General features: G+C 46.7%; 1 protein-coding gene across 2 annotated transcripts in view; it reads right to left on the bottom strand.

Moving 5' to 3' along the window:
- XPO1 (exportin 1) overlaps positions 1–23,570 on the bottom strand; it is a 960,241-nt gene that overhangs the window by 829,707 nt on the left and 106,964 nt on the right. For both annotated transcript variants that reach the window (XR_013596235.1, XM_078649290.1), the window contains exon 3: positions 4,288–4,389. Coding sequence is in view for 1 of the 2 variants with exons in the window: in XM_078649290.1 (XP_078505416.1) it covers positions 4,288–4,389 (102 nt within the window). In the remaining variant the exon portion in view is untranslated. The remainder of the gene's footprint in view (positions 1–4,287; positions 4,390–23,570) is intronic.

Here is a 23,570-nt window from a genome sequence, read left to right as displayed (position 1 = left end):
TATGGATTCGAAAAGAGATCGGTAACGGGACCGAACGATGAGCACATCCGAGCGCGACGGCGGCGGAAAAAAACAATCTGAAGATGGTCGATGCCCATGCGCACTAGGATTTAAGGGAGGAGTCACCCAACAGACAAAGACTTTTCCGAGACAACAACAAAGTGTTGGTGGCGGCTGGCAAGCAGGCCACAGGGTTGTGGGAGCAAAGCTCCTAGGGTTAAGCTCAGGGCAAGTTGGGGACAAAGTTAGCACAAAAGGGGCCCTCTCAGCGGTGCTAGGGCAGCCGGGGAGCAGGGTGATGTTTTGAGGTCGGGTGCCCGGTTGATTTCAATGGGGATTCTCCAGGACAAAGACACACTACAGGCTCGGGGACGAGCATCATCCAGGAGTGACCACCCTGAGGGGTAAGTTAGGATGTAGAGGGATGGTTAGGTACCACTGGGTTGGGCACACAAGGCCGTGGGGCGACGGGTGCCTTTGGACGTCAGATTATCTTACCCGCTCTGGTCGCGGTAGGGGTGGGTCCTCTGAATTGAGGCTGCAGGCGTCGGCTTGAGGCAGGTTAGGGGTTGCCAGTCAGGGGTCGCCGGATCCTGGGTCAGGATCGCCGGGGGGACCTCCTCTTCGTGTTTGTTCACTCAAACACGGGCCAGGCTCGGCGGGTGAAGAATGGGCTGGATTCATGGTTCCTGGCTGGCACCAGAAGCTGCAGTTTAAACACGTCCGGTGTTCACGGGAGAAACAGCTTGGAAAGTGAATGCAGGCAGGTCCTCTGGGGTTTTTGGAGGTTGCTGGCCGCTGGACACGCCGGGGTTTCACAGGAGCAGGTTCGTGGGTGACAGGCCTGTAGGGCTGGTGCCAGGTCAGTGGGCGTCCTCTTGTTAGCTCTGCAGGGCTACTCGTCCTTTTTTTGTGGTTGCTGGATCTGAAGAAGGAAGGTTCAGGGTGGCCCTAAATACTAAAATTAGGGGCATTACAGGTAGGTAAAGGTCAGGGACTAAAGGTCCCTTCCCTGGGGTGGGTACACCCCCTATTCTGCCACTCACCAGTGGGAGGGGGGGCAGGAGCATGTCTCTGATTGGCTGGGTCCTCCATCCTCAAGATGGCGGGACTCTAGGTTGTTCTTCACCTCGCCTCCCCCACCTCAGGGGTGGAGTTGGCAGTGGTGAGCACACCTCTCTTCCTCACTTTTTTTTCCCCTCCGGGTCTCCCGCCCAAAGTGGGGGGTAGCACCAGTGGGGACCAGTTGCCGAGTACAGCAAGTGGTTTGGAGAGGCTCGCAAAGGCGGTATGCCTTTGAAGCTTCTTTGTGAACCCTACCCATCCTGGTGGCGGAGGCTTGGCACCTCGTCCCAGGATGTGCAGTTTCAGGCCCTAGAGAGCGGCAAGCTCTTGACCCAGGGGTCCAAAAACATGTCTTGGGGAGGCAGCCACTCAGTCAGGTCACTGGGAGTTGGTCAAGTTTCAGGGGGCATCTCTTAAGATGTCCTCTGTCGTGCATTTCACATTAAATCCCACACTGGCATCTGTGTGGGTTTAATGTGCTGAGAAGTTTGATACCAAACTTCAGTCTTCAGTGCAGCCATTATGGTGCTGTGGAGTTCGTAATGACAAACTCCCAGCACCATATACTCTTAATGGCAGCACTTAGTGCCCAGGAACGGACCTGGGTACTGTATGGGTACAGGGCTCATGCACATGTACCCTCACCACTGGCATAGGTCACCCAGCTAGAGGAATGACTGTGGTATGCCAGGGCAGTGTGTTGTTGGCATGGCACACAGGGATGTGTGCCATGTCGAGACTTCACTTTGTTCTTGCATCAAGACACGCAGCCTGCAAAGGAAGTGTGTGTGTGTGTGTGTGTGTGTGTGTGTGTGTGTGTGTGTGTGTGTGTGTGTGTGTGTGTGTGTGTGTGTCAGGGTACAGGGCCTCTAAGGGTGGCACAATAAGTGCTGCAGCCCTTAGGGGCCTTCTCTGGTCATAGTGCCCTGGGTACCTGTAGTACCATTTACCAGGGGCTTATCTGTTGCCAGAGATGCCAATTGGGTTTAGGCAACAATGCAGTTTTAGGGAAGAAACACAGGCTCTGGGTACCAGATTGGCAGGAGCCCAGGGCAGACTCAGTCAAAGCACATCAGCAATTCAGCAAAAAGTGGGGGCCTACCATGAAAGAAAGAGGGCACTCACAGCGTATGCTCGTCACCGCTCGCATTGAGAAACAGGCTGTTCGCGTTGAGAAAGCTGCTGCTCGAGTAAAAATCTACTCGAGCGGCAGAAATGGAAAGCAGGGACTGCTTGTGCTGTGCATCGTGCTATTTGTGATGATTGCACAGTGCAGACAAGCATCCGGCACTGTGCAATCACCACAAACGGAACTTTTTCTATCGTACTCCGCCGCTTGCGGAGCTCCACGTAGTGGGGCACAGGTTTTTTTTTTTTTGCACTTTGCGGAGTTCCGCGTAAGCAACTCCACTAACTCCGCCCAGGGTTAGTTTTTGGTACAAGAACTGCACTTTGAATGGTGTTAAATGTGAATTTCAGAGGTAGAATAAATAAAACTAAAACCAACAGTAAGGTGTTACGACCAAAATTAACCATACTTCCTACCGTTTTAGATGGAAAGGTAGCCGTTTTGCTGGTTGTTGTGTGGTGGGTTCAAGTATATAAGATTATAAATGTAAATGCCTCAAACATACTGCACCCTAACGCCCTTTATGCATGGCTTTCGGCAGCAGGTGGTTGACAGCCAATTTTCATCGTTCATGACCCGCCCGCCCCCGTCAAATTGTGTATAATGACCAAACGTTTTAACAAATTAATGATTTATAACCCCACCCCCCACTCTGAAAACCACCTTAGGGAAACCAGAAATCATTGCCATATGCTTAACATGTCATCAGATGCAAAATTCTATTCCGTGTCATTAAGCAGTTACAAAATGTAGAAAAATCAACTCTTTACCTCTTCTTTGACTGCCCCCAACCCCCCACATACTGGAAAAGGTAGTGATGTGCAAATTATAAAATTGCGCCTTTGATGCATCTCCATGTAGCTTTACATCTCGACAAAAGAGTAAACATGCTAAGTGTCTGCCAATGTCAAGTGGATTCTCTAAAAGAGGAGTTATGACCGATCTGCAAAAGTTAACCCAGGCACCTGTCAAACTGCATACACATTTTTCAATTTAGCGCATAATTATAGGCAAATGTAACAAACATTTTCAAATGTCAAGATCTAAATTTTAACTCACAAATGCCCACCCACCGCATTTTGCAAAAGTCTCAAAGTACTTCACGAATTTACCCCAAAAGAAACAAAAGTACACCCCTTAGTAGGAAGGTAGAGCAGGATGGCACAGTAAATTATTTATCTTTCTCAAAATGTTACCCATTTAACTAAAATGTTAGTCATGTAAAGTGTATACGGCCCAAAAAGCACTTTGTTTAAAGGAGACACTTAAATTGTAAACTCCACTGCATTAAACTGAACTCTAGTATTAAATCTATATTACAGATCAAACAGTTTACAAATAATCTAGAAGAATATGCACCTTGTTATTGCAACGATAGGCTGTAGTGTTTAAGAAAAACATCCACTAAAGCAATTTCTTATTAGCAGTATAGACTACATCATCGTAGTAATTAAGACTTGGATGCAAGAAGTTAATCTTTAAAGGAATAATACACCCATACTCGAATCCCAAATTAATGCCCATGGCACACATTAGAATACACTTTAGGTTCATAACTGGTGCACAGCCTCAGGTTGTTGTTTTTAGTTTAAATAGGGTTTAATTTGTTTTTGGGTGCTCCGTTGGTGACGTCTTCGTCCTAGTGACGTCTGGGTCTAATGTATGATGCTGTGCTTCCAAACTAATTTGGTTTAAGCAGATGCTATGATTTCGTTTTAGTTTTTGTAGATATGGTCCCAGAAGAAAGGCTCTTTAGCCCGAAATGCATAGGAGCAAGGATAAGTGTATTGGAAAATCTGAATGAATACAAAGAATGAAATGATTAGAATTTCGGACTACTGAGTCATACACGCTAAACATTCAAAAGAATTCAGACAAAACATTAAAAGATTCTGTGGAGTCCTTTTATTCACAGGAACCCCAAGGTGTGCCCAAAGGGATGCAACCAAATTAGTTTGGAAACAAAGCATCATACACATTAGAATACAAAACAGAACGCCATTCAATCTGAAATCTACTTTGAAAATGTAATTCGAGACTTTAGGATTCAAATATTTGAAAGATGTGACTTCTTAACACAGCCACAAGCTTACTTTGGTGTTCATGTTCTGCGAGAACTCCAATATAGTATCAACTCTTGTCCATGCGTCTGGATGCTCCTTTAAATGAGTCAAAACCTCCTGCGCCATTCTTTGCTAAAGTAATGGAAGAAAAACATCTATTAAGTCACAAGGAAAAAAAATTAGAAAACATAACCCTACAGCTATTTAGAATTTTAAAACGGGCAAAGGCCTTAACCGAAGCCTTGCAAGAATCATCTTTTCACAGCACTGAATTCAAACACATTCTTTCGACTGAAGAAAAACATTACTTTCCAGTACGCTAATAACTTGCAAATACGTGTAAATGTATCAGAGGTCCAAGGCCACAAACTAAGTTTAACCTTTCTTCGCAACAACTGTATTATGGACAGGAAATCCTACAATACTGCCTATAAATGTACTTTGTTCTGTTCGGCACGGTTTATGTACTTTTTTCTGTTCGGCACTGTTTATAGGATGGAGTTTGCAGTAAAAAGGAGCCTTGGTTAGGAACCACCTTTGAGTGAGTCTTTCAGCAGAGTGCTTACCATGAACCCTTGTTCGTATTTCGCACCCAGGCGACTTTAATAAATCCCTCACCTGTGCCAGGAGCTGCAGTTGCCACAGTAACCCAGAGTCGAGGCACCAACCATACAGAATTAAATGGGCCTCTGCAGGCGATGCCCAGCACCAGCGACGTGAGTTCAGCCTTCTATCTTGCCCGCCAACACAAACAAAGCACGCCCACAAGAATGAGAAGCATTGACAAAGACAAAGTCACATTAAAAAAAGTCAGCATTCCTTTCAATTTTAATGCAACAGTTTTAGATGCTTCTTAACAGCCGGGTGCATTTATACCTAGTAAGAGTAACTTGTTAAAAGCTTTAAATATTTTCCAGAAGAACAAGCCCACTGATGTCTTCATCAAGTTTATGAACGCTGGCAAGTGACAAAGCAAAACAGTAGGTACGGTACGAAATCGTTCAGCATCAGAGGAGAAGCATAAAAACACGTGTAGTCGCTCACTGACAACACAGAACAAGCATTTACAATGCAATAGGTCTCACAATTGCGAGTTTGACCTATTGCCATTGTAAAAGTAAAAAAAGAAATAAAACGTTTGGTGTCCCAGAAGCGGTGCCCGCTTCTGGGACACCAAACGTTTTATTTCTCCTAATCAAAAGTTAGAAAATAAAATGCAAACTGAGCGCAGTGTCCCTAAAGCGTGCGCCGCATGCATATACAATAAAAAGCAGCCGCCATTGTCCCCATCAGTATCAATAACAACAAGCATTTACAATGCAATGGTCTCTGCATTTTTAAAGTTAGAGCTATTGGCATTGCTCATGACATTTTTAGTTATTTTTTTTTTTTAAAACATAAATAAATGGCACTGTCATTTACAATGCCAATAGCAGGGCAGGAGAGCGAGCACAAGCAACGAGGGGGCAGGACAGCAAGCAGTGTTTGGAGTTCCGCCTGTCCCCTTCTTGGATCCCGGGCCGCTCTCCGAGGTGGTGTGTGTGTGTGTGCTCGAGTGTTTCCTGGCGTGTCAGCAGCTGATGCCGGGCGGGCTCCACCCAGAGGCCAGAGAGCTGACAGCAGCCCCGTGGCGCCACAGACAGCAGCACAAGCGGCCAACTCAAGGGTGACTTGCGCTTGCTTCTCTGTCAGGGCGCGTGTCGGGGGTTTCTCGCATGGCGGCTGCCAGGAGTGCTTTCGCTTTCCGTGGCTGTGAGCTTGAGGCCCTGCTTCGGTGCGTCTGCTACTCCATTCCCTTTCCCTTGGAAGGGAGTAAAACATCCAACCTCCACTCACTGTGAGCTCCGCGTGGATAAGTCGGACAGGAAAGCAAAGACGTTGTTGTCCGCACCTAGGAAAGCCGAGCACAGTCTACTGCTTTAGGTGGCCTCGATAGGGCCACAAGAGACATGAGCTGTGACTGCGACCACGTTTCTCCGAGGCAAAGCAGAAATGCTTCGGAAATGCACCGCCATTTTTGGGATTGGGGGTCGTGTTTTTGTTCTCTCCTCCTCCCATTGGCTGGAAGGTAAAATTCCAGCCAATGGGAAGAGGAGAGAAACAAAACAAGAAAGAAGCTACAAAAAACGCCCACGAATCGGGAAAAGACTGGGCTTAAAGGGAGTGATGCCCCTCTCCTCCAATGGCTGGCCAGCATTTACGAGGCCAGCCAATGGAGAAGAGGGGCGGGTTCATGCCCCCATAATGGTAAACATTAAATCTCTGACCGAGACTGCGCAAGCGCAGCCTACGGTCCTCGACCTAAAAAGTGCTCACCCACTAGATAAAGAATACTGTATAATGAGCCAAGTAAATGGTCAAGTCATTATGGGCGGTAACAAACAGACAAAGCGAGACCAAGGAGGGAATAACAAGCCTCATAATGACTCGGAAGGACGACGACAAAAGCCAATTAAAAACATGGGCGGAGAGTTGACAGGGCTTCCACTGTATACTCTATTACAGCATGGCTTGCTGAGCGAGCAGCGCATGCGCACTGCCTCTAGGCTGGACCTAAAAAGGAAGACGTAAGACAGCATTCAGGTGGAAGACAAAAGAACAAGCCCTCTCAGTGATGTAGAAAAAAGTTAGTCTACTAGGCCCTTTCATCTTTCTGAATCAGGCATATGGGATGACCGCTGTGCACGGACTGGTTCGATGTAAATATCTGAACAAGGTCACTGGCTGTTACTGAGAGTTTTCACATGCCATACAAATTAAAAGTTTCAAGCAATGTAAACCCATGCTCGATATTCTACAGCTTTTAATTTATGGGCCAGTCTGGCTGCGAGGAGCAGCTGGGAAATGAACTTGCCGACAAGTATCGAGAAGGGGATACAGGTTTTCTACATCCCAAATACATGCACAATGGGCCATAATCGGGTACAATTCGTTATGTACAGGATATGGGACAGAATCTCTGCCAAAATATTTTGATTGGTAACAAGATCACATACAATAGCATGTGCCAGTGCCACCATACCCTCTCCAGCATGTCAGAGGACATCAAACATGGCTCTTGGTCCATCCCTTTATCTGGCTATTGAATGCATCAGGACACCTTTAGTATTCAGAAGAGGGGAGATAGCATTTGTTACAACCCTTTCAGCAAAGTAGCGTTCCATTCTTGTTGTTTCCTCGTCTGCTCCCTGCACCACACTTGTTGCATGTCCAGTTGAACAGTGGCATCAGCCTAAATGCACCACTACCCTCTTTACCAACTAAACTTTATAACTTCGGTCCCTGCTTTTCAAATTACCATTACTGTACAGGCACTGGATGGGTTTGAGAATTTGGGTCATTAGTAGTAAAAGTCACATGTCCACCACAAGTTGTACCAAGCCGGCTCTGTATATACTATACCAAAGTAAAATATAGTGTACACAGAGTACAGTGGATCCCCAGCATAAAGCACAGGCTCAAGGATAGAATACCTTACTCTTTTATGGTAGTGTGGTTGAGCAGTCACGCTTATCAGGAGTTAGTGTTAAGCATTTGTTGTGCACAGTCCGGCAAGAAATGTCACATTCGCACTCAATGCAGGCCAATTTATTGTTCATAAAGTTATTTTTATTATTAGAACCAATATTTACTCAGTAGCATGCAAGATACTTTTCATACGTTACTTATCAAATGTGTGCACTGGATTTGTAGGATCATTCAAATTACTTTTGCAGTCAAGAAAATGAGTTGAAAGCTGTTCACAACGTTTGAAATCACTTTCAGATTACTTTGTAGTTAGCTGCACCAACATACGCAGCCTGCAACGGCAAGGGGTGCACTTTTGTTGCAGTAGGTCTCAGAGGGTGGCATAATACATGCTGCAGCCCTTAGAGGCCTTTACCTGGCTATAGTGTCCTTGGTACCATAGGTACCCTTTACAAGGGAATTCCAGGTACGCCAGAGCTGTGCCAGTTGTTTACACAATGATACAGGCTAAGGAAAGAACAGAGGCTGTGGGAAGCCTATTGGTAGGGACCCCGGGCACACAAAGTGCATCAGAAACAATGCAAAAAGTGGTAAGGTTACTGTAAAAGAAACCCACGTTCCTACACAAGTGCTTCCCAAACCTTTTAGAACACCTACCCACTTTTAAGAAAACTTTTGCAACCCGCCGTGCTTTAATGGGTATGAGGGCGATTACAAATAAAGCATTGTGCAGCAGAGCACTCATTTACAGACCGCACATTTTCTTTTGCTATAGCCACTGAGTTTACAAATACGTACATTTGTATTGATCAAACTATATCTAACACAAATGACAATGTGAGAAAATAATTTTTCTGTGAATATAGCTCATTCATGAAGTTTTATCATATTAAAATTGTTGCTTCCATCACACTTTAGAATTACAAAAATGTGCTTCATTTACTCATGCTTTTCTAACTGCCAAATGTTCACAGGTCCCATTACAGGTATTTTTATTTTGTTGCGTTACAAAAAACATCCTTCAGCCTTTACTTTCATGCTGTCCCTCGGCAAGATTGGCGCATCATTTACGTTACTTTCTCTGGCTGCAAAGTGAGGTGTTTGTAGACACTAATACCATGTTAAAAAAAAGCAGTAACTTGTCAGAAGTCAGACTGATATTTGACCTCTGTCTTTGAAGCACATCAAATGTGAGTTAATGGAATCTAATTAATAGGCTTTTACCGACTCTCCAATAATAGGTTGGAGACCCACTGGTGGGTTGCAACCCAGTTTAGAAAAAACACTACAGTACATATTTGCTGGTCTTTTTACTGGGAACTAAGTAATCCCATTGCAGCACTTGACAATTGCAGGAACTAAGCAGAGCATGACAAGCTCAGAGTAAGCGGTACAAAAGGGGGTGGTGATGGACGGGGCATCTGAACCAATCAAACACTCACACCCAGTCAAAAGATCTGGGTTTAATCCATCACCGTTCTTTAGCCCACTCTGCCACCCCAGTTCAGACATGGCTATATGTAAATCAGACTGACCCTGTGCCTCATGGGAACAGTTCAGCCCGAACTGCCAAACCATGCCTTCCCTGGAAACAAGCTTCCGAGGACCGGTTTCTGGCATTACAGCAGTCATCAGCCCGGCTTGCTTGAATCCAGTGGCAAAGTGAGCAAGGGACTCACGTCTGAGCATGCCCTGCCACACTTATGGCGGCCAAAAGCGGTACAAAAGGGGGTGGTGATGGGCGGAGCATCTGAACCAATCAAACACTCACACCCAGTCAAAAGATCTGGGTTTAATCCATCACCGCTCAGAGTAAGCAGTGTGGGTAGTAACCCCAGCATGCTAGTATGCAACAACATTCAAAATCATAAGTTACTTACCTGTAGGAGTAGTTTTGCAGCTTGAAGAATTATCATATGTTGCTCAATATTCCGCCATCTAGTGGTTAGGTCTAGAATTCTATTGTGAAACAGCAGTCCTTTTTTTTGTAAAATTGGTGCATCAACATGCTTCACCACTTGGTCTTAGTGTGGAAAAGTAAATTTTGCCATGTTCTGTGTCCCTACGTGTTCCCCATCTTATGTTATGTGTGCATGATTAATATGCATATGTATTCCCCATGATTGATTAAAGACGCAATTACAGTTGTGTCCAACTCTAGTATGCCAGTTTCCAGTTCTCGTGAAAGCTACGAGTATTAGGCCTATGTAAAGTTATGTTGCCACGTTTCACAGTGTGCACGTTATTTCATTGTAAAGTCCCCGTTTCTAGGCCTCAAAAGGGCCCGGACTCAGATTCAGCTCCTGTCTCCTGAACCCTCTCCGAGGAGCGATACAGCCCCCACCTGTATCCCTGACCCTTCACTTACTTCCTGCCTCACAGTGCCCGGCTCGGCCTGGCTCTGCCTGCTGGTCTGCCAAGAGTATGTTATGATTCTAGTTATCAGTCCAGCTCTCCTTCCCTGCATTCCTAAGCTACTGAATCGCATCAATAGTTTCCGTCATGGTCTAGCCTTTACGTCTCCATGTAAGAGAAATACTGTATTAATGGTCATTTAATATTCCTCAACACGCACTACATGTAGAATAATGCATGCACCAGTCTTAGAATCTGTTAGCCTTTACTCTGATAACTTTTGGATTCTATCAATATGTTCTCTAAACATCAGATACTAGATAGTGTTTAGGTACATGTCGCTCTGACTCTCCAGACTTCAGTCTCTCCTTCTAGCGCAGAAGTCATAGCCCCCAGCTTCTCCCTAGTAACACGTCATTGCCAGCTTGCGCGCACCACTAGGTTAGAGGTCCCGGCTCCTTAGGTAGCCCCCTCCATGTTTCCGCCCCGTTTATGACATATTCTGTTACGTTTACATCACATGTCTATGTATACGCCCTGTTCACGCCTCCTGTTACACCTACTTTCTGCCTTATCTTTCGCGACTGCTACAGGCCCTGCCCACTGCTACGCCTATTGTATTGAACATCATGTATTTTGTTTAACTATATATACTTGTGCATTGTTATTAAAAGTTAGCTGTTGTCCCGATCCTGCCCGTGTGCAGCGCTGCCATCCTATTCCCGTGCAGGTTGTCCTGTTCCTGTCCTTTATGCTGTATTAAACCTGCAAACTCCGGCTACCTCGAATCTTGACTCTTATTTATTGAGCTATCTGTTATTGTATATCTAGTCAAAAATAGAGGTATTATTTATTTATTTACCACATTAGTCTAGCCTCTTTGGACTCAAGGACCCCCCCTCCCCCCAAAATCTCCCTGGTTTGTCATTTTCAGATTCATTTGGGGGAAAATTGTCTATCCAGTGTCCCATGGGTTTCCTTTGTCTTTACCTTTCTTATGTCCCCAATTTACGTCTCACCTTATTACATGTTAAGGCAAGTGGGTCGCATGTGGACCCAGAAAAATTTAGTTGCAAAACTACTCCTAGAGGTAAGTATCAATTTTGTTTTGTCAAGTGAATCTTTTCTGGATTCATATGCTGTGCATTGACTAGCAATTTCCTCATTGGTTACTGTGCGCTTGAGGGGAGGCTGACCTTTAAAACTGTTTTCAGTACCATTTGTGCCTCTATACCTGTACGTCACTGCAGTAGTGTGTTGTGAATGTGTGTACTGACGACCCTGTGGCTGCAATACATATGTCGTTAATTGGAATTTTGGTCTCCAACTGTATGCCTGCTCTTTGAACATCTGAATTATAGAGTTATCCACCTTGCAATGGTGTTTTTGGTAAGCTTTTCACGTGTATTGCCTGCGAATGATATGAAGAGTTGTTTTTCCTTCCAGATTGTTTGTTTCCTCCACGTAATACATTCTCGCAATGTAGGCATCCAGTGTGTGCAACGCTTTTTCTGCTCAAGTCTTTGGCTCTTGAAAAAAATATTGTTATCTGGGTAGTTTGATTTATTTGGAAGTGGAAGGAAGTGTGGGTCAATCCTCATGATGACTGTTCTTGTGTATTTGTATGCATGGTTTCTGTATCGGGAGTGTAGCGTGCGCTTACTCTGCAGTGCTAAGTCATAGCAATTAGAAACAGTCTTTAGCCGGATTCATTTCACGGTGGCCCTGTGGAGTGGTTCTTTTATTATTTGTGTCAGTACCACATTAACGACCCATGTGAGTGTAGGCACACTCCTTGGTGGGGCTATTCTTCCTTCGACACATTTTGCTCACTGAAGAAGCTTCTTCCTATGCATCTCCTTGTGTAGGCCACTATAGCTGCTAGATGTACCGTTAGTGAAGCATAAGTTATGTTTTCTCCTAACAAGTGTGTAAGATATGTGATGACTGTAGTTGCACATGTCCTGTTCTGAAACGGACCAGAACTGGCACCATTGTTTGCATCTTTCCAATTTGTTTGAGCCAAATGGAAGGAGACTTCGCACACCTTGAAAATGAGGTTGATCCAATTGGTTAATAGGTGGTTGGTGCGAATTGTCTTCCCGAGTATGAGGCCAAGTTCAATATTTGATTTGCGTTGCTCCCTGGACGGGAGGACGTCTCCAATTGTACTCCTTAGAATATTCAAAAAATGTAATCACTCTTAAAAATGTTGATTCACATAGTTTTTATTAGTTATTCCTTATCCATATCACATCACTTTCTTCAATGATACAACTTCAATGGTTCATATTTTAATTTCTCCAGCCCAATGCATTTCCGGCCATGCCCTTCATCAGTGGCCTGTTTTCTGAAAACCGAGGACACTTGTGGTATAGTTGCAGGTGTACATGATCACATGTATTAGGTGACATTACGCTTATGGTGCTTGTTTCCTGTGTACCCACAGCGTGAATCATGGTGATCATCAAGTCTCATGGGGGTAGAGTGTCATGGCATGAATGAGTCCCCACAGCTGAGTGAACAGGTTGTTTATCCCCGAACTTTTAATACATGCTCCCTCATGCACCTTCGTTGAAACAGTGTATAACATGAATCCTCACGCCTCCCTCTTCTATTATTTAATTAATTAACTGACTAATTCGAACCTAGTCACCACGGTGATTACAGCGTCACAGGTTTCTAGGACTACAGAAGAGCACTCCAAAAGTCCTTTGTTTATCTTTGCCAGAAGGCATTCAATCAGTCCTTCGTCTATTCCAATCACCACTTCACCGTGACTGACAAGCTTCCGGGTTACCTTTATAAAGTTCTGGTTCCCAAAACGCCATCTCACCTGAAACTAACTTGGGCTCGAAGAGTAAGAAAACAATAGTTTATGACTCAGAACAACCTAAACCCAGGTGAGCCATTAACCCCCGCGGAGAACTAGAATGTTAGCACTATCGTTTTGAAAAGTAAAATAAAGACGCATTTTATCCTAAATCCACAGAGATTCTATCAGTGCACCGCACGACGACTGATGACTCAATCGAGTGTTTTTGAAGGACAGTTTACCCCCGAACTTGTAATGCATGCTTCCATCACATAAATGAGTTTTCGAACGTCGATCCACTCCCATACTCGTAATGCATGCACACCTGCATCTCCACCAAATTAGGGCACACCCTCCTGTGCCGCGTTTACCGTCACATGTGCACCAACACAGCATCAGTTTACCGGTTGGTATTTTCATTCACCTGATCACTCCATCAGCGGGGACTCATTCAGGTCATGACACACTCTACTCCCATGAGACTATCACAATGATTCACGCTATGGGTACACAGGGAATAAGCACTATAAGCGTAATGTCACCTAATACATATGTGATCATGTACACCTGTTACTATACCACAAGTGTCCTCTATGTTCTCAGAAAACAGGCCCCTGATGAAGGGCATGGTCCGAAATGAATTGGGAAGGAGAAACTAAAATATGAACCACTGAAGTTACGTCATTGAAGTGATATGATATGGATAAGGAATAACAAAAACTACGTGAATCAACATTTTTAAGAGTGATTACCTTTTTGGAATATTCCAAGGAGTGCAATTGGTGACGTCCTCCCGTCCAGGGAGCAACGCAAACCAAACTTCTTTCCAATTTGGCCAGGTAGCATTTCCTAGTTGTTGGCCTTTTGCCATCGTTTTTTTCTGACAGTCACAGATTACCAAATTTTATGCCAAATTTTAGAGCAGTTAGACTCAGTGGGTTTTGTTCTGGGTGAAGAACCTTCCTTTTGTGCATGGAAAGCAGGTCTTGTGACACTGGCAGTCTCTGTACGTTGCATGCAATCTCTATCAGACCTCAGAACCACGTTTGTCTTGCCCACTGGGGAGCTATGACTATTCGAGTCATTCATAGCATAACGTGTATTTGTAAAGCACACGTTTACCCAGAGGTCTCTTGGTGCTGAACAACATGTTCATTGTTACCCAACTCAATGGTACTCATTTTAATCGACCTCAGATGGATGCAAAGCTGAGCGGACCCGCCGGGATTTGAACCTGTGACAATGAGGTCTAACACAGGCCCGTGCAATGGACACATTAGTCCACTGAGCCACCAGACCCGGCTGAACGGATACTCACAATTAACAGTGGATTCGGGAGAAAAGCGTAAGCAAATTTCTCTGAACAGTCTATCAATAGTGAATTCCCTAGGGAGTGGGGGATGGGTTTCGATGTGAAGAATTGGCATTTTGCATTTGCCATTTTGCGTTTCCTGGTGTTGCGAACAGGTCAGTTTCTGGTATTCCCCAACTTTTTGAAAACCTTCTCTATCACGGTCCAATTAAACTCACTCATGTGAGGCGGATGCTTGCCTGCTCGGTTTGACCGCTTCCTCGTTGTCTACTCCAGGTAGATTCATTGCTGTCATGGTTATCTGTCTCTGGGTCGCCCAACTCCACATCTCCTGTGCTCATCTTGAAGGCAAAGGCATTTGTTTACCCTGGTTTGTTCAGGAAGAACACTGCTGTTGTATGGTCTGTTTGAACTGGTACTGATATGTGCCACAATTGCTACTGTAAGGCTTTTAAGGCTTGGAACATGGTCCTTAGCTCCAGTATATGTATGTGTTGCACTACTTCCTGTGGTTTCCATACCCCCTCGGACATAGAGCTTCCCTATATAAGCTCCCCATCAGATATGTGAGACACTGTGGTGATGGTCACTGTTGGAGCTGGTGGTATAAAGTGTCTTGCTGAGATTACGTTAGTCTTGTTCCCCCACATCATTTCCTCCGTTTGTTGCAGTAACCCCCCTACTTTTTGCCTGCTACCTGATGCGCTTTTCCTTGGTGTGCCCTGGGTCCCTGCCAATCCGGTACCCAGAGCCTGTGTTCCTTCCCTAAAAACTGTACTAAAGCCTAAACCCAATAGGCATCTCTGGCCACATGTCAGCCTCTAGTAAATGGTAGGTACCCAGGGCATTGTGACCAGAGAAGAACCGTAAGGGCTGCAGCACTTATTGTGCCACCATTAGGGGCCCTGTACCCTGACACACACACTGCCTTTGCAGGCCGAGTGTCCTGGTGCAGAACTAAACAAAGAGTCGACATGGCACACATCCCTGTGTGCCATGCCCACAAACCCACTGCCCTGGCATACATCAGCCACCCCTCTAGCTGGGTGCCCTATGCCAGTGGTGTGGGCACAGTTGCATGAGCCCTGTGCCCCTACAGTACCCAGGGCCATTCCTGGGCACTGTAAGTGCAGTGATGCCATTAAGAGTATATGGTACTGGAAGGTTGTCATTACGTACTTCACAGCACCTTAATGGCTACACTCACTGCTGACAAGTTTGCTATCAAACTTCTCAGCACATTAAACCTACACTAATGCCAGTGTGTGATTTAATGTAAAATGCACTACAAAGGGCATCTTAGAGATGCCCCATGAAACCTGACCTACAATCCACGTCTTGTCTGAAGCTGCCTAGGATGCCACACAGCAGACAACATGTCTGGTAACCCCTGGGTGGAGAGCCCCTGCTCTCCTGGGCCTGCAACAATACACATCCTGGGATGAGGTGCCAAGCCTCCTCCCCCAGGATGGGCAGGGGAAGCTTCAAAGGTATTCCGCCTTTGTGAGCTGCTCCAGACCACTTGCTGTACTCAGCAACAGGCCCCCACCTGTTCTGACCCCACTCTGGCAGGAAGACTGGGGGGAAACAACGTCAGGAAGGGGGGGGGGGGGTGCCAGCCTGTACCAACTCCACCCCTCAGGTGGGAGAGGCTAGGTGAAGCACGACCCCGGGCTCCGGCCATCTTGAAGATGGGGAGCCCTACCCAATCACAACTAGGCTCCTGCCCCCCTCCCACAGAAGAGGAGCAGGCTAGGGGTGTACCCACCCCAGGACAGAGACCCATTGGTCCCTGCCCTTGCACTTCCTGTAACGCCCCTAAATTTAGTACCCTGAGCCTTCCTTCCTTAGATCCCGATTGCAACAAGAACAAGAAACGAGACCTGCCGTGCAGCTGCTAACAAAAGGACGACGCCCACTGACTTGGCTCCAGAACCTTACAGGCCTGTTGATCCTTGAACCTGCGAAACCCCGGCGTCTCCAGCGGACAGCAACCTCGAAAACCCGGGAGAACATGCCTGCCTTGAACCTTCCAAAAGACTGGGACTACCACGAGCAGTGGTTCTGCTCAAACAGCAATACCCCTGGTGCCAACCAGGAACCGCGAATCCAGCCCACTTTGCACCCGTCGAGCCGGGCCTCAGTCAACAAAGACCACGAGGACTCCGAAGTACAGTGCCCAAACTATCTGGAACCCAAGGGTTCCATCAGAGCTGGTAACTGTGCCAATTCAACTTATCGGGATAGAAATGGGCTGGCAGTGCCAGTAGGTATATGAGGAGCCGGGAGTCTTGGCGTCTGGACCGGCACTGGGTAAGGCCATAGGGGTACGATCAGCATCAGTCTGGATCCATCATGGAATCAATGGGGCGGGCTTTGGGAGTGGTAATCTGAGCCTGAGCCACGGGCATTGAACCCGATGGAGCCCCCTCTGAGCCTACAGGGTCCAAAGGCGATATAATATATATATATATCTCACACACACACACAGATATATCTGCCGGGATGTTCAAAGCCCAATGGCTTTATGGAATCCCTGCCTATTTTCTGGTTCAAGTCTGAGAAATAACTTATTATTCCAAGTTAAGAAGCATTCAGTTTCCTCCCAGTTAAGAGCCTTGTCTGCCATTGCCACATCTCTAGTGCGAGTGCTCGCCATCTTTCTTTGCCTCCCCCATTAAGATGCTCAACATTGCAGTAATTTGCCTCCTGCCTCTTGAGAGATACACCATTATTGCCCCCGACAATAGTGACAGCACACCTTCTTGCCTCCTCCCTGTCTAGAGTCCTCCTCAAGCATTGCCTATCATTTTGGAATTGCCCCTCTGCTGTAATAGTGGCTTATGTGTTCAAGGCTGTTCGCCTATTTTGTGCAATTGTAACTGCATTTATATAGTTGCTCATACCTGTGATGAAGCACTGAAGCTAGTTATTGGATGTTCCACCATTAGGAAGCGTTTGGTTGCAGTGATTTCTTTGTAGGATATGTTTTGCCAACTAATAGCAGCAACTCTTCCCTCCTGAGGCGGAAGCTGGGAGGTCTCTCTCCTTTACTTTGTGATATTTGCATTCGACTGCATTTTATTCGTGTATTTTAATCGCTTGACTTAATAAGCATTTGGAGACTTCCTTTAGCGCTTCCTTGCGCTCGGTGTCCCTTTCCCCCCTCCCTCCGGACAGCTCTCGGCCGAGTATCGACGCCAAGGGCTGGTTCCCGGTTCTTTGGCGGCCATATTGGGTGACTGTCAGGCGGGTGACGCGCTCTAGCAGCGCTTAAATAAGATGGCTATGACTCCGCGCAGCGGACGCGTACAGCGGTCGCGCCGGACCTGTGCCAGAGTCGCGCCAGAGTCGCGCCAGAGTCGCGCCAGAGTCGCGCCAGAGTCGCGCCAGAGTCGCGCCAGAGTCGCGCCAGAGTCGCGCTCGGTCGGGGTCAGGGGCCAGGCCTTCTGGTCGACGACAGGTATTCTCATCTAAGGATTTGCGAGATATGGACATACAGATTCTGGATCCTGTTATTGTGACCAGATTAAATGATTTAAATATTCTCCGACCTTGCAGGGATCTTTCGGGATTAGCCCCTCTCTCCTTTAAAGTAACCTGCTTAAATACTAGGTCTCTTCAAAGGCACCATCTTGGAGGTTTTTACTCTTCTTCAGGATGATGCTATTGATAATCTAACTCTCACGGAGACATGGTTGGGCGAAAACTCCCTGCCAGATATTATAGCTGCCCTTCCCAGTAACTATGATGCGGTATGGCACAACCGTGCGGGAAATGCCCGGGGTGGGGGGGTAGCAATTCTGTTTAAGAAAAACCTAAAAGCTGTCAAAATAATTGCTGAAACTATAGAACTAGCTGACACACTTGGAGTGAAGATCATGCTGAATAACTCATGCTTAGTGATCCTCACCGTGTACCGTCCCCCAAACTCCACCTCAGTTTTTAATTATTTGTTTTCTCCGATTATGTCGGATTTATGCACTAGATATCAAAAAATTGTGGTGACAGGAGATTTTAACATGCATTGGGATAAAGTTCAAAAAGACCTGCCAACTAGACGTCTGGAGAATACTAGGTCTTCATTGGGGATAAGACAGCTTGTGGATGCCCCGACTCACGTCAAGGGGCACATCCTAGACCTCATCTGGACATCAGACCCAAGGGTAAACCTTGTGGACATCGTACCTTGTATTTGGTCGGACCACTACCTGGTGAACTGTGAGATCCCGATTGAAAGCTATTTGTCCCAAAAAAAACCTACGTCGAAAAAAATCAGGCAGTGGACAAAAGTGGATTCACAAGCCTTGACCTGTAGCCTTCCTGACCGTGTCCAAACATTAGTCTTAAAAGGAGATTTAGACCAGGACTAAGGATTTAATGTGGAATCTGAGTCAGGCAATCGACCAGATAGCACCTGAGAAACTACAAAAAGTAAAAGGAATAGTAAAAGGCGCCCCATGGTTTACCCCACTTTTGAGGGACCATAAAAAGAAACTCAGGTGTGTAGAAAGGATCTGGAGGAGAACGAAGGACGGGACAGATAGGGAACAATACAGAATCTCACTTAAGTCATAAGAAATTGATTAGGGCTACAAAAGCAGATGTTTATGAAACTCATAAGTCAAGCGGACAATATTCAGAAGGAAACATTTAAAATCTTAACTGAGCTGAGCAAAAAAAACAGAAACGTCGGAAACAACAATATCTGCCGATAGTTTTCAAAGCTTCTTTCTCGAGAAGGTGGAAATTATCCTTTCTGAGATCAAGATTAGTGCCCTGAAGGGCCCCTGTCCGTCACAGGAAGCTCAGTTTTCCCCCGAAGTATATCTTTCTAAGTTTCCTGAATTGGACTCTCTAAACCTTGAGCAGATTATGAACAACATTAAGTCAGGCTCCCCAGCGGACCAGTGTCCCCCTAGGGTCTTTCGTTTGGCACGCCCTATCCTGGAAAATCACATTATCTCCCTTCTTAACAGCTCAATGGAGACCGGTCATCTACCATCAAGTCTCAAGGAGGCACGTGTGAGGCCTCGGTTTAAAAAGCCTGGAGCCGACCCGGCCATTTTAAAAAACTATAGGCCGATATCCCAACTGCCCTTTCTGTCCAAGATTTTAGAGCAACATGTGCTGAGGTCCCTCTCCTCATTCCTGGAATCGCACCATCTTCTCCAGGAACGTCAGGCGGGATTTCGTGCACATCACAGCACCCAGTTGGTGATGCTATCGGTGCTGGATGAGTTGAGAGGTATGGCTGACAGTAAGAAACCGAGCACCCTGATACTCTTAGACCTATCAGCAGCGTTCGATACTGTCAGCCATTCCCTGCTATTGGACAGATTGGCTGCGTTTGGGATAAGGGGTCAGGTCCATCAGTGGCTCCAATCTTTTTTGACCGGTAGGACCCAGAGGATCCAACTGGGGGATGCCATTTCTAAAGTGGGTATTCTGGAGTGCGGAGTCCCTCAGGGTTCCGCACTATCCCCGCTGCTTTTTAACCTGTACCTCCAGCCGTTGATTGACTCTCTAACTAACATGGGTTGCCGTGTATTTAATTACGCTGAGGATACCCAGTTGTTGCTGAGTATTGATAATACGATCTTGGCACAAACTAGTGCTCAGAACATCCTCAGACATACGGTTAGCTGGATGACGGCCAATCTGTTGAAAATAAATCCGGGAAAAACTGAGGTATTGGTGGTCTCCACCTTAGCCTCGCCTTGGAGTGATCTCTACTGGCCCCAGGAACTAGGGCCCTCACTGACACCGAGTGACAAAGTAAAAAGTCTCGGAATTAAGATCGACAATGAGTGGTCTATGGCCAGTCAGATTTCCTCAGTAGTAGGGATGTGTATGGGCTTGATCAGACAGTTACGAAAGTTGGCCCCTCTTCTTTCCTTTTCCGCACTCCGTATGGTAGTCTCTGCCATCGTTTCGAGGCTAGATTATGGGAACGCCCTTTATTTAGGCCTACCTAAAATCTTGATTAATAGATTGCAGGAGGTCCTGAATGACGCGGCGCGTCTGATCTTCAAGTTACCTAGAAGATCCCATGCCTCTGCTTTACTACTCAAGTTACACTGGCTGCCCATTGAACAGAGGGTGGAGTGTAAGAGCCTGTGCACAGCCCACAAGGCCATCTATGGGCAAGCTCCTGTGTATATCAAAGAGCGCTTGGAGTTATATACCCCCAAGCGAGTCTTGCGGTCCGCCGAATCCCAGCTTTTGGTCTGCCCTCGTTATAAGTTAAAAACCAAAGGCGGCAGGTCTTTCTCGGTTTTGGTTCCGCAGATCTGGAACAATCTACCAGAATCACTTCGGAAAGAAGCGAATCTCCTGCGTTTTAGGAAGTTGTTAAAAACCTTTTTATTTAGGGAGGCACTTGATCCAGCTAAATAAATTGTATTATAGGTCCCTGGCTCTCTTCCTTCCTCATGCATTGTTGTTTGCTTTTTGTTTTAAGCGCCTAGAGACCTGTTGGTGAGTTGGCGCTATAAAAGACTAAGTTAACAATAACAATATGCAAGTGACCAGAAAGGTGCTCTTAGCCTAGATTAGGTTGCAACATGTGCGATTCCAGGGGAGGCAGAAGATTTCTGACTGCCGCCCCGAAACCCACCCTCTGTATGGAATAGGCCGAGCGCCGTCGAGAGGCCTCCTTGGCGAGGCTCCTCTCCTACTATCGTAACAGCCGAGCAATCACACCACTACAGAGAGACACCACACAAGAGTAGATTTAAGAGTCTTTATATAAAGAATAAAGGCACGGTTCTGCAGTAATCGGTACAGGGGGGATCGTGGGATCCAAACAAAGTCTCAATGTCCAGGGAAGGGGGTAGCGGGACAGTCTTGGTACCAGCGGGTACTAGGAAACCCTGCGCACAGCTCTCAATCCTCGAGCTGGGGGGTGCCGGGAGCCGCGACAGCGTCAGCAGGGCTCTGAAGATGGTTCACTTGGTAGAGCCGCGACAGCGTCAGCAGGGCTCGGCGGATGGTTCAGCTTAGTAGAGCCGCGACAGCGTCAGCAGGGCTCGGCGGATGGTTCAGCTTGGTAGAGCCGCGACAGCGTCAGCAGGGCTCGGCGGATGGTTCAGCTTAGTGGAGCCGCGACAGCGTCAGCAGGGCTCGGCAGATGGTTCAGCTTAGTGGAGCCGCGATAGCGTCCGCAGGGCTCAGAGGTTCCAGGTTCCAGGCACAAGAGTTCTTCTCAGGATCAGCCGCGACGAGGTCAGCAGGGCTTCGACTCCCAGATACAACTGGTTTCCTGATCTAGGGCTGGCCCAGATATAGGTCTGGAGTCCTTTGATGTCCGGACCCTCACGCCTGGGGGTCAGAGGGACCGGACTGAAGGTGTCCAGACACCCAGCAGGGGGGTGGAGCCAGCGCCCAGGGAGGCCGGAGGCCGATCGATACCAGGCGTACGGGGACGGCTGGAGGGCCATCGAAACTCCTCTCCTCCGGGCTCCGTCAAGTGGCCACTTTACCACCTGGGTTGATCTTGGTGCACGATGTCGGGGCTTCGCTGGGGCCGCGGCCGGGCCGAGGCCACGTGCTCGGGACGTGGTGGGCCCAAGATGGAGTCGGGCCTGAGAGGGTGGCCCGGGGTGGTGCCCGGACCTGCAGAGTTGGGGCGAACCGGGTTCGCCGGGGTTCTGCCAGGGGCGGCTCTTGTCGAGAGTTTGTTGAGGGTGGTGTCCGGAGGGGCGACAGCGGGTCGATGGAGGGCCGATGTCGTCCCGGGTCCGCCATGTGGGAGGGGTAGGACCACGCCACAAGGCCGGGTCCAACAATGTTGTAGTGTGTTCAGGGCCGGCTCTAGGGTGGTGCGATCGGTGCCACCGCCCTGGGTGCTGACTTAGAGTAGGGGCGCCCTGGTTGCAGGCATATTTTTGTTTTAAAAGCACCTGCTGCCGCGTTCTTTGCTTCCAACAATTTTCAGCCATCAATAAAATCAAGGTCACTCCAGTGATTAATGTTTTTGCTGGAGCAAGACCATAGGTTTGTCTGGAGGACGTTTTAACTCATGGTAAGGTAGTGCAGTGGGTTAATGTGCCTATTGCAAAGAATGTGTACCATGCAGATCAAAAAGTACATATAATGTAAATAGGTCAGTGTTTTACTGCTTGTTCCCAGGGATACTTTGTAACTTGTTACAGTTTCTAAGTTAAAAGCCTAATATAGCATAGTGAGCTATTAACGCCAATCAATTTTTATTATTAAAGAAAACCCCTAACAATTATGTTATGTTTTAAATTCTGAAATTGTGCCTTTCAAGATCAAGGACTCTTATATATACTAGTAGGCAGTATAGTGTGACATGTGACTCCTACACCTTAAAGTCCTCTGTCTTATGTAACATTTCCTATACACTGATTTACACATGTATGGTTGTCTCTGTGCCAATCTGTGGTGATTTAAAGTGTTCTGAGACACAACAATGGTATGAGTGGCGCTATAAAACTAAATCAGTCAGAAAGAGAGTGGTTAAAGAGACTTGAGGAGTACCATTAAATGGTGGTAGACAAGGAACCCGTGGTAGATGTGGTCATTGGGGGGGGGGGGGCCAACAAACATGGTCACACAAGGCGCCACCACTGCTATAGCCGTCCCAGAGTGTGGTCGTCGAAAGAAGTGCTAGATGGACCACATGCAATTTACATTCGTTGGCTGCTATGAGAATTTTGGTGGGAGCAGAACCCCAGCCCGCATTGTGTCCTGGAGAATGCAGGCAGAAGTACTCTATAAAGTTAGAGGCACTGTTGAATGAGTGGAGAGATCAGACCGGTTTTGGACATACCCGATGACTGTCTGACCCAAGTGCAAAGGGTAACGAACTTTGCCCTACTGTTTAGAGATTATAATCTGCACAATTTATTTCTACTGAATTGCTCTTCAGTTTTTTACCTTCAACCTGGAAATGTTCTTTCTGTATAAAACGTCTAGCAGCTACATTACTTGAACCCCCCTTAATGTGGCAATTAAAAACAAAAAGAACTTCCCTAAAGTCACCCATCTTGGTGACTTTATCAGGCAAGTTAAGCTCTTGATGCCGCGTATATACTATGTGGGCCTGATTACATTGTTGCAACGAATCCCGTTGCAAACTTCAGTTTACTTCCAAAATTGAATTACAAAGTGGGCCAAAATTGTGGTTTGTCAGTTTCACCTTGAGCTTATAGTAAACAAGTGCTGTCTGCACACGTCAGAATAATCAATAATATGCTGTTGAACCTTTAGTCCCAACTCCTAGGTGTCAAACTCGACATTGGTTGCGAATTGTGCTCCCTGTGCTCATGAGCATTCATTGGGGCACAATTCCCACCTGCATTTTTCTAGTCATCTGTAATTGGACCCTCTGTGGCA

Source organism: Lissotriton helveticus, chromosome 6 (assembly GCF_964261635.1).
Source record: "Lissotriton helveticus chromosome 6, aLisHel1.1, whole genome shotgun sequence".
NCBI lineage: Eukaryota > Metazoa > Chordata > Amphibia > Caudata > Salamandridae > Lissotriton > Lissotriton helveticus.
This window is presented reverse-complemented; position numbering and strand designations above follow the sequence as displayed.